At 39.6% G+C, this 17757-nt stretch overlaps 1 protein-coding gene across 3 annotated transcripts in view; it reads right to left on the bottom strand.

Moving 5' to 3' along the window:
• The window catches only part of PRKAR1B (protein kinase cAMP-dependent type I regulatory subunit beta), a 248302-nt gene that overhangs the window by 222851 nt on the left and 7694 nt on the right, over positions 1 to 17757 (bottom strand). The window contains exon 1 of one of the 3 annotated variants that reach the window (XM_078152904.1): positions 16284 to 16302. The exons of the other annotated variants lie outside the window; for them this stretch is intronic. Within the exon in view, the coding sequence (XP_078009030.1) occupies positions 16284 to 16286 (3 nt within the window). The 5' untranslated portion in view covers positions 16287 to 16302. Of the gene's footprint in view, positions 1 to 16283; positions 16303 to 17757 lie in introns of those variants that run through there. 3 annotated transcript variants of the gene reach the window in all.

Below are 17757 nucleotides of genomic sequence, written 5' to 3' on the forward strand. Positions count from 1 at the left end.
AGGACCGGAGTTCAAATTCAGCCTCAGGCACTTCACACTTACTAGCTGTGTGACCCTGTGCAAGTCACTTAACCCTGATTGCCTCACCAAAAAAAAAAAAAAAAAAGGAAGGAAAATGGAATCTAAAGACCATGGGCCTGGGTACTTTCCTTCAACTTTTGAGAAAATTCTGGAATGGACTATTAAAGAGATGACTGACTGGCAAGCACCTAAAAAAAGGAAGTTGGTATTACAAAGATCCTGCATGGCTTAATCAAGAACAGGTCATGCTGGGGCAGCTAGGTGGTGCAGTGGATAGAGCACCAGCCCTGCAGTCAGGATAGACCAGAGTTCAAATCTGGCCTCAGACCAAACACTTGACACTTAACTAGCTGTGTGACTCTGGGGAAGTCACTTAACCCCAAGTGCCTACAGGGAAAAAAAAGAACAGGTCATGCCAGCTTAAGCTCATCTCCTTTTTTGATAGGATTACTAAATTAGCAGATGAGTGGAATGTTGTGGATATAGCGCTTAGAGTCTAGCAAAGCTTTTGATAAAGTAACTCATAGTATTCATTAGGAGAACAGGGAGAGATATATATTAAATGAGAATTTTGGATGGCTGACTCAAAAGAATAACTAATGATTCAATGCCAATGTTGCAGATCTCCAGAAGAGCACAGTGATCTGGGCTTGATATTCTGTTTAACATTTTTATCAATGACTTGGATAAAGGCAGAGATGGCATGTATCTGCTGAGAGGGACAGCTAACATAATGGGCACTGAAGATTACAGGTAGGATCCCAAAGGCCCATAACAATCTAGCACTGGACTGAATAGAATAAGATGATATTCAATGTGGATAAATGTAGAGTCTAACACTTGGGTACAAAAAAAAAAAATCAACCTCACAAGCATAAGATGGGGGACGCATGAATAGAGAGTAGTTGTTCTGAAAAAGATCTGGCAATTTTAACCTACCCCAAGCCCAAAATGAGTGTAGTATGATTGTGGCAGGCAAAAACTTCAGGCTGCCTTAAGAAGGGCATTGCTTTCAGGAATAAGAAAGTAATAGTCCCAATTGTACTCTGTCCTCCTCAGACTTCCTCTGGATTACTGTGTTCTATTCTGGGCACCAAAATTTAAAGTCCAAAGGAAGGCAACCCAACATAGTGAAGGGCCTTGAATGTACATGATATGAGAATCAATTGAAGGAACTGGACATGCTTAGCCTACAGAAGAAGTCTCATGGGGACCATACATGATAGTGATCTTCAAGTATTGAAGGGCTATCAAGAAGAGATGGGATTGGACTTGTTCTGTTTTGGCCTTGGAGGGGCTAATACATGGGATAATTTAATCTTGATGTCAGGAGAAATTTCCTAACCATTAGAGCTATCTAAAAGTGGAATGGGCCACTTCAAGAGTTGGTGGGTTCTCCCTTTATGGAAACCTTCCAAAAAAAAAAAAAGCCCTATCAGTTATGTTATAACAGGGTAAGTAATGGAGGCAGGAGTGGAAGGCAGATCTCCTGAGTCACTGTCCAAAATTTTTAGTTGCATAACAGCCCACTGGGGAGGTTTTTTTTTTTTACAGGAAGGACTTTTTGATGCCTTCAGATCATACCCTTTAGATGACTACTTTCTCTGCTAAGAGGTCCTATCAACAGATAGGCACGGGCCTTGAGGAAAATTTCTCCCTTGCTAAGCCCCTACAGGGCAGATAGCTATCATCCTCCTCCAAGTCAAAGATGAGCTTTTCTTTTCCATATCTTTTCCACTTAAAACAATCCACTAAGTGTTTTTTTATATAAACTATTATTTCATAACCAAGTCATGAAAAGTTCACATCAACTTCACAACTTGACCTTAAAGAGATAATTATCACTTTTAAAACTAGATCAGAAGAAATCACTGTTATGCTTTTACAGCAACATCTGGGCTATTAGAGTTTTCAGCCTGCCAGAATTATAGGCCTTATCATGCTAAAATTCACAGCTGTTTGCTTGAGATGTTGGCAAAAACAAGGCTCTGTCTCTCATACTAAACAGAAGGACAAGACCTTGGAATCTAGCATGGGCAGTACAAATTCTTAAATCATCCATGTCCTATGACATACCACTCTTGCCCAACAATTTTCTTCCACTTCCAAGTTTGCAAGCTTTCAGAAAACTGGGAGGTGTGACTCCATCCCACTGGGGAAACCCCAGATCCCAGAGCATTCCAGACAAACCCCAGGTGCAGGGCTGTCTGCAGATTTTTTTTAAGTACTGGAACCCCAGACATAGTTTTAAGGCATATAAAAATGTAAATGGAGAATACTAATTACCTCTCCCCTTTTTTTCACTTGTCTGGCTGAGCTTTCAAAAAATTATCAAGCCAGCTTGATGATGTTGATTGACAGCTTAGCCAACCAGTGACAACTTTAATAGGTTGTGGCCCTATCCTAGCCACCGACCACTCTGAAGGACTCAGAAGAGACTTAATCAATTCTAATTCTATGCCTTTAAGTACAGTCTCAGACCTGTAAGACCACACAAATCCTGTACTGGAGCTAAGCCAATTCCCCCAGTTAACCTCATATAACCTTAAGCATTCTCTGGCCTACGGATGATCCAGGGTCCCAGGATGGAATTCCAGAGGCAATTGAAGGCTTGACCTTAAGGGAAGCAAGAGGAAAGTCACTATTTGTTAAAATATTCATGCCTCTACATTTATTTAATTGTTATAAAGTCTAATCTCAGGATACAAGGCTGTAGTTTTATCCCTTTTATTCCTGGCTCCAAGAGTCTCAGGTAGCAAAATGAAAAAGATTTCTATCGCCAAGGCTGGTTTTATGTGCAAACAAACAAAAAAGACAGAGAGAAAAAAAACCCATGATGTCTTAAAAGTACAAAGAACTGAGGCCTATAATTATTTTTCCTCCCCAACCACTAGAAGAAGCAAGCCTATCTATTGTAGTTTATAGGTTCATAAATTTTGAGCTAGAGGGGACCTTACAAGAAATCCAGTCCAACTCTCTCATGTTGGAGATGAAGATTTTAGGCCCAAAGATATGAACTGGCAGTGCTGGGACATGAACCTTGCCCTTTGACTCCAAATCAAGCATTCTTTCCATTGTACCATGCTGCCTCCTATATGGCAGTTATGAGGTATCTTAGTGTTGATTTCCCAGGCCAGTGATAACTGTGGTTAGTTTCATTTATTAAGGATAAATGAAATACACTTTATAAATAAGTCTCTGAATCTTAGTCACCTTGGTACCTACCTGGCACAGTATATTTTTAATAATTTTGGTAGAACATAGTGGATTCCTATGCGCAGTTAGGTAATCGAACCCTAAATCAATAACAAAATCTTAAAGCTGGAAGGAGCTCAGAGATTGTTCTACTTCTGGTTTTTGCTTGGAGAGAGTTTATGGGAGAAGGATTCAGACCATCTTAAGTTCTCACCAGGCTATATATACCTCAGGACTTTTCTTTCATGCCCCAGAAATCTCTCCATCCTGGAAGCTTATTCCAGACCTGGACTGCACCCAGAAGAAGTACTCTTCATGCCTGTAACACCTCCCTCTGAATGAATGGCTCCTCCCAGAACCTTCATTGAAGGAACCTAGCAGCCTCTTCCTTTCTCACCACGATGCAATCCAGACTTCTCTTATCATCAGCCCTACATAATATACCTTCCCCTCACTAGCTTCTCAGTTTTTTTGGGGGGGTGGGGGGCGTAGGCAATGGGTCTAAGTGACTTGCCCAAAGTCACACAGCTAGTAAGTGTTATATGTCTGAGGCTGAATTTGAACTCAAGTCCTCCTGACTCTAGGGCTGGTGCTGTATCCACTGCGCCACCTAGCTGCCCCTCAGTTTTCTTTTATGTATTGCCTGCAACCTCTCTAAGGACAGGAACTATCTTTTTGCTGGTATTTGTATTCCCAACACTTAGCACAGTGCTTGATACACAGTAGGTACTTAATAAATACTTGTTAACTGACTGACTGACAGAAAAGAGAAGGAATTAAGCTGAAAGAGGCAAAGAAAAATTTTGAAGATGGTTTAGACTTGTAAAGGAGGCCAGAGATTAAATGTAGGGAAGAAAAATTACAAATATTTAGGAGAACCTGAGGAAAATTTGAAGGAAAACAATTTCCATGTCCAGATTTTATTTCCAATTCTGTGAGCGAAGGTTGAGAAAGGAACAGGATTAAGGAATAAGGACTTAAATAAAGAGAAGTATTAAAAAAGAAGAAAAAAGAAGTCATAAACTGGCAAAGCAGGGTAAGCAAAATAAGTTAAGTAAAATAGTAAGTAAAACAAACTGGTAAATAATTAAAAACTTAGTCCTAAAAGAAAAGGAATAAGAGTACGACTATAAAATTACTGAAACAAAGCAAAGATTTTAAGTGGGGCTTTTAGGATGTTAAGAAGCAGGGTTCTTAAGTCTGTAAAAAGTTTTAACAGGGTGCCTGGGGGGGTGCTAAGGCATTAATACCCCAAAACTGTTCCAAAAAGAGGCTAAGAATCTCAATCAGTATAGAGAACAAAGGAAAAATTTGCAATGACTTGCACTGGATATGCAGTGATTTTATTTCTGCCAGTCAAGTGATTGCTATGTTCTAAATGCATATAAATATATTTTGTATGACTTCATTTGTAAAATGAGCATCACATTTCTCACCTTCTGAATGGGTGGGGGAGATGGTAGAGGGAGGGAGAGGGTTTGGAATTGAAAATAAAAATTTTAAAGTGTATGATCATCTCTTTCACAAAAGAGAAAATGAAGACATTTCAGGAATGTCTCTCCCTACTAGAAGTTATCAATCACAAAGAAATGTTCATTTTATAGAAAAAAAAATAGAAGAGACCTTTAATGGTGGGAAAGGATCTGAGGTAGAGGAGGGAAACCTTGACCTTTGACAGGAGGGAGGAGAGTGAAAGAATATGACACAGAGAAAGAAGAGGAAAAAAAGTACAACTCTACAACTGGAATCAAGAAAACGTGAGGATCTTTTTGGAGAAGAGAGAAATAGATGTTCTGAAGAAGTAGTTGTTTTGATAAAGTCAAGGCACAGAAGCTATCAGGTGAAAGTCAATAAGAAGTCAAAGGAAGAAGAGCAGAGTAATGGCGGTTGGTGACTCACGTGTATCAAGGCAGTTATTTCTTCGCCTGACAAAAATAGAAAGAAGTATTGTTTTCCTAGAGTACATGTCCAAGACACAATATAAAATAACAGAGATCCTCCTAAGACTTGTCAAAATGGATGACTACTACCATATTCTGCTAATTTCTGTGGTCACACATGATGCCATCAGAAGGAAACTGGAAAATATTACTAGTCTGGGCCAAGAAACTGACATTTAGATATCTGAACAATGGCTTAAAATATAAGGATGACAGACTTGATCAGGGATGGAGTCCACTTAACAAGGGCTGCTAAGAATGTCTATGCCTGGTGTCTTGTAAATTTAACTTCAAAGGTCTTTAAAATAAAAAAAGGATAAAGGATGAAGAAAACTTCCTGGCATGTTCAACAAACTAGATACCACAGAGAGTAGTTACTATAAAGAAATAATACCAGGTAAGACATCTGGACATTCGCAGGAGACAATATATCAAAATAGGAATCAGTAGTAAAACTCATGCCCTTAAATCTCTATTAATGCCCCAAACCTGAAAACTTAGGAATAGGAGCTAGAGGTCCTAATGCAAAGCAATTTGAAACCACAGGCATTCCCAAGACTTGATGGGACAAAACCTATGATAACTATTATTCTGAATGATTACAATTTATTCAGAAGAAACACGGTCAGTAAAATTGGGGAGGTGAAGGATTTTGCTGCAGCATTGTATATTAAAAAGGTATACTGACGCAAGATAATTCAGAAACCAGTTAAGAGGAAACATGGTGGAAAGCATTTGGAAGATCAATGAAGGAAGAAACAGAAGAGATTTTTATCTTTGGAGTATACTATAGACCACCCAGACAGAAAGAGAAAATAGATGAAAAGTCTGGGAAATACATTACAAGCCTGACACAGAAGCATAACATATTAGTGACAAGATATTTCAACTAACCAAGCATCTGCTGAAGCCCTCTTTCTGCCAAAAGCAGAGCAGCTACTATCTTTTTAACCACTCTATATGGTAATTTTATCCAGCAAAAGGTGAAAGAACAAACAGAAACTCTTTTCTAGATTTGATTCTCACTAAAAGGAGAAACCAGCTGCTAGAATAGAAATGATTAAAATTTTGGGAAGAAGTGTCTCCTCCCCTCCGGAGTTTGTGATAGAAGAAAGCTGGCCATGCACCCTAGATCTTGGTTTGTTCTTTTCTTTTTAGTTTTTTTTTTTTAGGCAATTGGGGTTAAATGAGCTGCCCCATAAAATCTCTCTTTTTTTTTTAGGCAATTGGGGTTAAGTGACTTGCCTAGGGTCACACAGCTAATAAGTGTCAAGTGCTTGATCTGAGGCCACATCTGAACTCAGGTCCTTCTGACTTCAGGGCTGGTGCTCTATCCACTGCGCCACCTAGCTGCCCCTCACCCTAGATCTTGGAAGAGCAACTTCCAAAGGTTAAGAGGAAGAGGAATGGGAAGTTAGTTCAGTTAGAGATGAAAAACTCTCAATAATGAAATCTTGAAGATGCAAAAGGAAATAATTCCACTAAGGAGGAAGAACAGAAGTTGTCGAAAGAGACCCACGTGGATGGCCAGGAAACTCACCAATAAACTTAGATTTTTAAATGACAGTACAGAAGACGGTACCAAGAACAGTTAGCAGAATGACTACAAGAGCAGGGCACATGGAGCAGCAAAGTGGCACAATGGATAGAGCATCAGCCCTGGAGTCAGGAGGACCTGAGTTCAAATCTAGCCTAAAACACTTACTAGATATGTGACCCTGGGCAAGTCATTCAACTCCAATTGCATTCCAAAAAAAAAGGGGCCACTAGGTGATGCAGTGGATAGAGCACTGGCCCTGGAGTCAGGAGGACTGAGTTCAAATCCAGACTCAGATCAGACACTTGACAGTTACTAGCTATGTGACCCTGGGCAAGTCACTCAACCCCAATTGCCCCACCAAAAAAAAAAAAAAAGAGCAGTCTACAGGCCTGTAAAAATAGCATCCAAAGTGCTAAAGTTCAAACCCAAAGATTTTTTTTTCTCCCAATTACAACGGACGATAGAGATTAATCAAAGAAGAGACAGTAGGAATGCCATTTAGGGTGATGAGACTGTGATAAATCAGTACAGAGAGAAACCATAGCTGGCCAAACCTCTCTACCAAAGGGAATGTCCTTTGCACTGCAAATGACAGATCAGAAATGGCCAACAAAGAGTTCCTATCAAAGATAAGGAGACAAAGACCACCTTGATGAATTCAATTCATCTCAGTTCCTACAAGAACTGGCAGATGTGAATGCCGAACCATGGTCAGTAATATTTGAAAGATAATGGAAAATGGAAAGGGTGGTAAATAATTAGAGAAAGGCAAATGTCCTAATTTTTCAAAAATGGAAGAAAACAGAATTTGTAAAAGATAGGCCTGGAATTTTGACTTTGATTCCTGGGGAAAATCTAGAACATAATCATTAAAGAGATGGTTAGTAAATGTCTAGGAAATCAAAGTCGTGATTACAAAGAACCGGCATAGCTTCATTAAGAACAGGTCATGTCGAACTTAATTTTCCTTTTTTCATAGGGTTACTAGTCAACTAGTACATCAAGGCAATTTGTAGATATAGTTTACCAAGATCTTTTTTTTTAATATAAATTTATTTATTTTTAATTTTCAGCATTTACTTCCACAAAATTTTGAATTCCAAATTTTCACCCCATCTTGCCCCTCCCCCTACCCCAAGATGGCATGCATTCTAAATACCCCTACCCCTAGTCTGCCCTCCGTTCTATCTCTCCCCCCTCTTCTCTTATTCCCTTCCCCTTCTATTGTCATGTAGGGCAGGATAGATTTCTGTACCTCATTTCCTGTATTTCTTATTTCCCAGTTGCATGTGGAAACATTTTTTTTTAAGTTTACCAAGACCTTAACAAAGCACTTGATAAAGTATCTCATCTAATTGCAGTAGAAAAGATGATAAAATGTTGATTAGATGATCATTCATTTAGATCAATTTGGAAAGGGTTGAAGGATGAACTCAGAGAAGCTGTTAAATGGTTGGATGTCAACTTGACCTTGTAGAAAGCCCCAAAGCTTGACCCTGTGCCATTTAGCATTTTTATCACTGACTCAGATAAAGGTATAGATGGCACACGTATCAAATTTGCAAACAAACAGCACTAGGAGGGATAGCTAACATGCTGGATGACAGAAATAGGATCCAAAAAGATACTGACGGGCTATAAGATATAGAACACTGGGCTGAATCTAACAAGATGAAATTCAATAGTTATAAACATAAGGTCTTACACCAGGACTCAAAAAATCAACTTCACAAGTACAATTTGGGAAAGGCATAATTAGACAGTTGATTTGAAAAGGCCTGGAGATTTTAATAGGCTACCTATAGTCCAGTTCTCCCTTGCAACTACTCCAACAAAGACCAAGGAAAAGCACCAGACCCATTTCTCAAGAAGCCACAGAGGATCAATTTTCCAGCGCAGAGAGGCCAGAACAGAACGACAGCTAGAGGGCTGTGGGCACTGGGGAGGGAGCCAGATATAAAGGCCTGAACCAGAACCTTCCAGGAGGACAACTGGTCTGGGCCTAAAGCTGTGTACCAGGACAAGAAGTGGTCACAGAGCCAGTGAGGACTTGGTCACTCTCACCCCACAGCTGGGTCATAGATCCACTACAGAAGGGCCTGAGTCCACGTTAAGTAAGAAGCAGGAACAGAAAGAATAAAGCTGGCATCTGTATTTACTCTGACCCCACAGCAGAAACTTGGATTCAGCGCACAAACCTGAGCTGGGGCTTGAAGCTGAATAACCAAGAAGAAAGATCAGGCCAGCCAGGAGTGAGCCAGCAATTCTGTCCCTCTGAGCTTGCAGGGCCTTCCATCTTGCAGGCAGGGGTTAGAGCCAGTCCACTGCAAGTCAACATGAACCAGCACTGAGATGGCCATAAAGGGGAAAATAAAAACTTTGTAATCTTGGGATGCATTAAGAAAGATATAGCTTGCAGAAAAAAGGTGACAGTGTCTTTATGCTCTGCCCTCTTTAATCCACATCTGGAGTATTATATTCAGTTATCGATATCACAGTTTAGGAAAAATATTGATATGCCAAAGAGTGGCAACCAAGATGATGAAGAACCTTGAGTCTATATCACATAAGGATTGGTTTAGCTGGAAAAGAGAAGGCTTAGGGGGTACATGAGAGTCTTCTTAAAGCATCAGAGGGATAATGTGGGAGAGAGAGTACATCTATTCTATTTGGCCACTAAAAGCAGAACAAGGGGTAATAGGGTACAAGATGTAAAAAAAAAAGTAAATTTAAGCTTTGTTGTCATGCAAAAAAACAAAAAAACCTTCCTACTGATTACAACTGTTTAAAAGTGAAATGGGCTGCCTCAGGAGGCAGTGAGTGTCGTGTCCCCGTTCCCCCCCCCCCCCGCCCACCGAAAGTCTTCTGGATGAGGCTAGACCACCACTTGTCAATCATGGGAATTCCTTTCCAGTATGGATTGAACTAGATTGTCACAGAGTCCCTCAAAATCTAAAAATGGTTAAGTTTCTCATTTTAGAAATGTGGAAACTGAACCCTAAAGATGTTAAGTAAATTGGAAAGAGTCACACAGATAATTAGTGGAAAAGATAAGGCTAGAAAATAGGTTTTGCAACTTCCAGGCTGATTATCATTCCACTATGCCATATTCTGTGATATTCTGAGCTACATTAAATTGTGAGGTCCTTGAAGGCAAGTACAGTCTTTATCCCCAGTGCTTAGCACAATGCCTGGCACACAGTAGGCTCTTAATAAATGTTTGTTGATTGATTGCCATAGACCCAAAACAATATTTTCCATGAGGCCCACTGCCTGATTTTTATTAACTTTACTCACTGATTTCTATTACTGTAGAGCAAAATATTGGGTTAATATGCCAATCTGGTTACATTTGTTTAAAAATTACAGTTTAAGCTATTTACTATAAACAAGGAAGAGTAAATTTGGAGGTCCAGGGACCTAGGTGTGCACCTTGACAGTGCCATTTACTATTTTTATAACCTTAGGCAAGTCATTTAATCAACAAACATCTATCAGTCAATCACTTCACCTCTATAATCTCTTCACCCTCATCTGTAAAATGAGGGTTTAGACAAGATGACTTCTATGGGCTCCAATTCTTTGATCCTAAGCCAATTTTCATTTTTTTTAATTAATTTTTTATTTCCAATGAAGATCCACCTTCTCTCTGTCCCACCACCCCATCATCCCCCTCTGAAGAAAGCAAGAAAAACAAAATCCTGTTACAAACATGCATAGTCAAGCAAAACAAATTCACACACTGGCCATGTCCAAAAGAATAAAGTCAATGCTGCTTTCATTGCTGCTCATTAACAGCTATTTCAACAACAAGTTGAGTGTTCTGCTATGAAGTTTCTGAGTGGGGCTGAGGGGGGGAGGTAGAGAGGTAAGGAATGGGGAACATCTCAGGAGCAAGTGTACTTGGTGTATAAACCAGCTCTAATTTAATGAAAAATGTTTAACCCTAAAAGGTGAACTTATATAAGTATTTACCTAGCACCATTTTCCCAAAAATACTTTGCCTGTTTTTCTTCTACACTTTTCCCCATGTTATCTACCTCCTCCCACCTTCAAGGTTGGCATGTCCAGTCATTCACTCTCCACCTATTCAAACCTTACCCATCTTTCAAAGTTTAGATCAAATACCACTTCCTCCTAAAGTCTTCCCTGACCATCAGTGCCAGGTCACCTCACTCTACTGAATTAATCACTTTCAGATCTCAGAGACTAGCTAGTCCAACCACATTCATTTTACAGATGACTGCACTACTGAAGATTAAGTGATTTGTCCAAGGTCACACGGCTAATAAGCAACAGAGCTGGGATTCAAGCCAAGAACCTCTGTGAATCTGGGGATCTTTCACTGTGTTGACCATAAATACTTCTTGTCTGTACCACTCACTAGGCACTTAGAATTAAATTATAATGCCTAGGTTGCCAGTTCTTTTAAATATAACTATCTTGTTCAGCAAATAGGTTAAAAGCTTCCTGCGAGCAGGAACCATATATTTTATGATTTCATCATCCACTCTACCCTCTAAGAGTCTGCAGCATATTACCAATGAAGAATTACACCAAAGAAGTGGAAAATATGTCATCTGAGGGCTTTGTGGCCAGAAAAGGAGGTGACTCATCACAACAAGGGAAAATGGATGGACAGCCCATTTACTCCATTAGCATCCAAATATCAAGAGATCCACACCTCCTCAGAACATCCAGTGGCCCCTTTATGGAGAATTTATGGGAAGACATGGATGAGCTGAATGGGAGAAGGTACAAATGGATTGCAGTTAGTGCTCTTGAAAATAATATCCATATCCATAAGATCACAGGTTCATCAAGGTATTAGAATATTAATATGCCTAGCATAATGCTGGGTATTTAGGATGCACTTAATAAATATTTATGGAGTGACTCATTGGCTGGCACCATGCTTTTCTCATAAGTTTGCCCTCAGGATTTCTCCATCATGCCCCAGAAACCTCTTCATTCTGAAAGGTCATTTCAGCCCTGGAATTCATATCTTGGAGGTACCCTCCACCCTTCAACCCCTCTCTGATTGGATGGCACTTCCATTTAAGGAAGCCCCCAGGTTAGCCATGTCCTCATTTCTCACCAAGCTCCATCAGCCTCTTCCTCCTCTCCAGGAAGCCCCTTCCACCTCCCCACTCTACTCCCTCCGTTTTCAGCTTCCTTTGATTCTTTTTCCTCCCCCTTTAGAATGTCTCTTTAAGAAGTCTCCTGAAGGAGACTTTTTTTTTTTGGCTTCCATTTGTATTCGAAGCACAAAGTAAATGCTCAATAAATACTTGTTGACTGACTAGCAACTGATTCAAAATACTAACAACCAAAAAAATTGGGTAAGGAAAACAACTCAGAGAGATAAAACAAAAATCAATTTGAATATGGATTTCACTTGAAAACCAACTCAGATTTCATTTGTAAATGACATACCCTAATCAACAAGATCTATTCATTAGACATTTTAAATTTCAGCTGGCTATGAAGGGGCTACTGTCTATGTACCCTGACCCGACTAGACTAGTTCCCTTCGGTTAAGCCTTCATATCCAGACATGAGGAAAAGGTATTAGGACTGAAGAGATTACATAAAAGTAATACCCCCTCTTTTTTTCATAAACCCTCCTGGATAATGGCATATTAAGAGATTAAATGATTTGAAAATATAGTTGTTGCATATGCCATAGAATCACTGCCAGATTGGGGCTGTTACAAATTTCAAGGACTGGGAGGGGCATTAAAAAAAGAGATGTGTAGGCCTTCCAGTTAAGCCAATATTATTCACCTGGGTTAATGGAACACAAAAGGGTAAGAGAATAAAAACATATTAGACACAGGCTGATTCCTAATCCACACAGATCTCCAGTCCAGGAAATAAGGCAGTCACCTTTTTGGAAATCACCTGAAATGTTTACCATACAATTAGTGCCTTTTGATTTATAGCCTCTCTTAGGAAGTGTTGAGAACCAAACAATACCCTAGCTATTTGATTAAAAACAGACTGCTTCTGTAACTGACAACAAACATTTCCCAGACTGATTACAATCTAAGAATAAGGGTCAAAGGAACAAAAAAAAAAGTCTTACCTCACAAGCTATAAGCAAGTAGCATTTTGTGCTTGAACAAATAGGAATCTTTTGTCTTTTGTCTGAGAAATGAAACGCTTGCAGGGGATATGCTCAAACCCACAAACTAATAAATTTTCAGAGTGAGCATTTACACCAGCAAACACTACAGATTAGGACTTGGTTTATTGTTTTATTGACTGCTTAGACTTAAGAAAGTAATGAAGAAAATGTTAATTTTGCAAATTAAGCTCAAAAGCGTTCTGGAGAGTTGGCTATTAAATGTCTGCCAACTCACTCTAACCCTTGAGGATTTTCCCTTAAGTAGTCAGGCATGATGGAAAGGGGGCAGCTAGGTGGCACACTGGATAGAGCACTGGGCCTGGAGTCAGGAAGACCTAAGTTAAAACCTGGCCTCTGACACTAGCTCTGTGACCTTGGGCAAGTCACTTAACCATGTTGGTCTCAGTTTCCTCATCTGTAAAATGAGCTGGAGAAGGAAATGGTAAACCATACCAATATCTTTGCCAAGAAAATCCCAAATGGGGTCATGAAGAGTTGGACATGACTGAAAAATGATTAATGATGATGATGGAAAGAGCACTGGTTCCGGAGTCAGAGGACATGGGTTCAAATTCTTCCTCTGATGTTTGCTACCTGTGTCCCTGGACCTCAGTATCTTGGAGGTTCTACTACATGGCTTGATGGAACAGATGGAATCAGGAAAATCTGAGTTCAAATCCAGACTCAGATACTGAGTAGCTGTGTTACCCTAAGCAAGTCACTTATCCCCTATTTGCCTCAGTTCCTCATCTATAAAATGGGGACAGACTGGAGAAAAAAATGGCAAACCACTCCAGTATCTTTGCCAAGAAAACTTTTGTCTAGAGGGTCTCACATAAAATCAGTCATGACTCAACAAATACCACATGGCCCCAGAACTCCCTTCCAACTCCAGACCTGGATCTTATGAAACTGGCAGATGCAAATTATGGAATCTACAGGGTTAACACATTACTTACCAGCTTACCATTCATTAAAAAGAAAAAAAATCTTATTTCCCATGTCTGATCGTGTGACAATGCCTCTAATGCCATTTACTACTTTAGTATTTAACATTTAGTATTTCAGTCTTGTTTGGCTTCTATTATGCCAGCTATGCTATACCTAAGCAAATCCAATCTTAGGAATAATCCATTTAGAGCTGTCATAAATTGCAGATCTCATAATTGATGAAGGCTATCTAAATTTCACATTTTATGAGACTCCACACAATTTATAAACATCTGCCCTTTCCACAGATTTTGGCTTTATTTTTTTTGGAATTACCACTTTTTTTTTTGGTGTATATTAAATACCCCAAGTCATTCAGTGACAAAAAATAGCTTTTACATTTTAAATCAATATGCTGCCAAATCATTCTTTCTGAAACCAGACAGAACAAATAGAGTCCCAAGACATGTAAACCTGCTTCATGAATCTTGTTGAAATCTTAGCCTTGGAATAGGCACCAGACACTGTCAGGCCTGGGTGAGGGAAGCGCTCAGCTTGATGTTTTTGGGGTTTGTTGGTTTTGCCTAAGCAAAAATTAAGTAAAGATTGTGTTCAATCAGTAGATTCTCCCAGCAAAAACCTCAAATTTAGATTGATTTGAATTCTCAGGAACTCATTTAACTGTTGCAACTCGGCCACTCAGGGAAATCTGACTTCCCCACCAGCAGACAAGTTCTCCTGTCTTAGCTTTGCCAGTGATTAACTGTGTGACCCTGGGCAAGTCTCTCTGGGCCTCAGTATCCTCATCTGTAAAACGAAAGAATTAGACTAGATGATCTCTATGGTCCCTTCTAGTCTTCATTCTTTGCATTTGTCCACATAACCATAAAGAGTTAGGAGGGCTGCTATAAGTGCGCGCACACACGCACGCGCGCACACACACACACACACACACAAGAGGATTTATTGCTTTGAGGGTAAGAGAGGCTTCAGTTTTGTCGCCTTATTAATAAGAACTCACATTTATTGTTGTTTTTTATAAGGCCCTTTAAATATACAGGGTCATTTGATCCTCATGACACCCCTGTGAGATAAGTAGTTCAACTATTTTTTTTATTTGGACTTTACCTGTAATTCCATTTACAAGCCAGTCCAATGAGGAAACGCCTTCTACCAGTGGAGTTGAAAGCAGAGGGGGGCTGCTGCACAATTTAAGAGTCTCAGACTCTGCGGCACTGAGGTTAAATTATTTGTCCAAAGTCACACAGGTAAGTATGAGCCAGAGGTGTCCCTTGAACCCAGGTCTTCTTTTTCAGGCCAGCTCTCTAACCGTTATGGATATCCACCTCTCTCCAATACAAATCAATATCCAAATTAGACCTCATCAAGTTGAAAGGTTTTGCCCAAGGTTATACACATCACATAGGTTGCTAAGACAGGATTCAATACTGGATTTTTCTCTCTCCAAATATGGTGATCTTTCTGCTAGACCACACTGGCTCAGATATAACACTGCCCCCCCAAAATAGGCTCCTCTGCCTCATTTCAGGCGGGGAATTCCAGATACCTTGACCTGAGTCCACCCTACCTGAAAGGGTTCCCACTCAGGAGGCCATTTTCAACAACAGGAATGTGAGATCCCAAAAAAGGATGGTATGGGCCAGTCCAAACGGGCCTCATTAGCCATAACTATACTATAATCAAGCACAATGCATAAATGAAAAAGACACAGAGGAGAAGCCTGCCTATGAATGAAACCAGCTAGACAAAGAGATGCTCATTCTGTCCGATTTTTTTCTTTTATTAAAACAAAAGAGTAGGAGGCCGGTTTTTCCACAGAACAGCTTAGAGATCATTTTGTCCAACTCCCTCATTTCACAGAGGAGGAAAATCAGCCACAGAACAGATTAAGTGGCTTGCTAAACATGGCAGAGTCTGGACCCTGGACCTGACTCCTAATGTGCCCAATGTTCTTTCAGCTAGGCTGATTCAAGCTTTCTTCTCTCATTCCCCTCCTCCTTCATTTAAAATCCAGAGGGGAAAAAAGAAATTCCTTTTTATAATCTAAATCTCCTAATACAGTGTATCACCATTCTTTAATTTAGTCCCTAGAATGGAAAAATCTGGGGTGCCAACCTCTCTGCTTAGCTTTTCTTCCTCCCCTCCTGCGCGCACGCATGCACACACACACACACACACACACACAAAACCAACCAGAAAAAACAAGATCATTATCTCCCCAGCAGGGACAAAGTGAGACAAATAAGCGAAAGCAGCATTCTCTACCATTTGACGTCATTTGATACGCACATCGGGTGAATGTGAGCAGCTGTTGCCTAGGCTACGGGACCTGTGGTTCCTTCTCTAGATAAAGGCATCTATCCAATCTAAGCCTCCCGGGACAATTGAAAGACAGTAGCACTAAATATTCACATCTGATCATCCTGCATTGCTGGTAGGATTTTAAAGTGAAGGCTAAAAGCTGAGGCGAAAATAAGATTTCTTTTTTCAGCCTATTATCACTTACCATCAAATATGAGTCCCATCTAGTTCATTCAGGATCTGTCAAGATTTGAAAATGAAAGATTTTGCAACCAGTCAGAAGAGAATAAATTATATGTACAAAACAAATTTCCTGGCATAAAAATGAAGCCCAGTTAGGAACAAATGGTGGTGGAAAACAAGCCACTTAGGTGCATTCTTAGTCATCATTGGAATAATCATAAGATTGAGAAGGAACAATCACAGGTTTCTGAATAGTGTCAGAAAGGTTTTTGTAATGTTAAATTAAAATCTCTAAAGTGGATTACTCCTACCACAGTTGTTTTTCATTCCCTGAAGGTCTACTTAAAAGCCAGTTTGTAGATAAGATAAATTTGGCAAACCCCCTCCAAGTTAAACTGATTCTCCCATACTTTTTTTAAATAAATATAAAAGTTAAGTGCACCCAATTATCTTATTTGGGGAAAAGATTAGAAAATTGGAAGGCAGGGGAGAATTTGAAAGGAGTGAGAAGAGAGATGGTCCCCAGGCACTGACATTTAGAGAGTAGCAAAAATTTAACATATCCACTCTTTCAAATCATTTAAGTTCAGTACCAAGTGAGCAAGAATAATTAGTTTAAAAGGAATTTACCAGACCAAATGTTTTGCTCAAATACCCATAAGTGAGCCATTCCAGTAACTAATCCACCCTCCTACTCAACTGAATTTGTCACAATCACCTTGCATTATTTTCCCAAAGATGTTCTGAAGGCACCTAGCTGCTAACTCCCAGGAACATTCTGCGCTATTTTCCAGCTGCCAAAATTACTAATCACAGATCTAGGCAAGGGTTAACACATTTACATCCTTGAGGGGAGGAACTGGCCTTTGCCTTTTGGTATCCCTCATGCAAAGCACAGTGCTAGGCACTTAGTAGGTGCTTAATAAATGTTTGTCATTGACTGCCAGGCAGATACATTCAAGTATTTTCCCATACAATTTATAGAGCATCTATCTCTATAAAGCCTATGATCCTTTCCACCTAGTCATTATATAAAAATATTAATCATCATCATCAATTTGCCTTTCACACAAAAATGGTGGATTCTCTGATCAAAATTAAATCTGCTTCTTTTCCTCTGAGTCCCTTTAAATTTTAAAAATTTAAAATGGAGGATAGGAGGGAACTGGACTAGAGAATGTTGTCAATGGCAAAAGCAGATAAATAAGCTTCTAGGAACAGAAAGTACATTAGCTACAAAACAAAGACTAAAATAAGTTCACTATTAAAAGCTTCTGGGCTATTACTGCTTTAAGAATCTTCAATGAAAAGAGGCTATCAAGGTTTTCCAATGTGAACAAAGGGACAAAATTATGATTTTTGTTTTATGTGGTAAATTTAATTTTACAAGTAGGTTCTTATGGATCAAGGACTCCTAGCTCTTTTTGTGCTATGAGCCCCTTTGGAAGTATGCCAGACTGCTTTCTTGGAATAATAATGGGGTGGTATTTAATTCA

This window comes from Phascolarctos cinereus, unplaced genomic scaffold (assembly GCF_003287225.1).
Source record: "Phascolarctos cinereus isolate Bilbo 61053 unplaced genomic scaffold, phaCin_HiC Scaffold_4;HRSCAF=312, whole genome shotgun sequence".
NCBI classification, from domain to species: Eukaryota; Metazoa; Chordata; class Mammalia; order Diprotodontia; family Phascolarctidae; genus Phascolarctos; species Phascolarctos cinereus.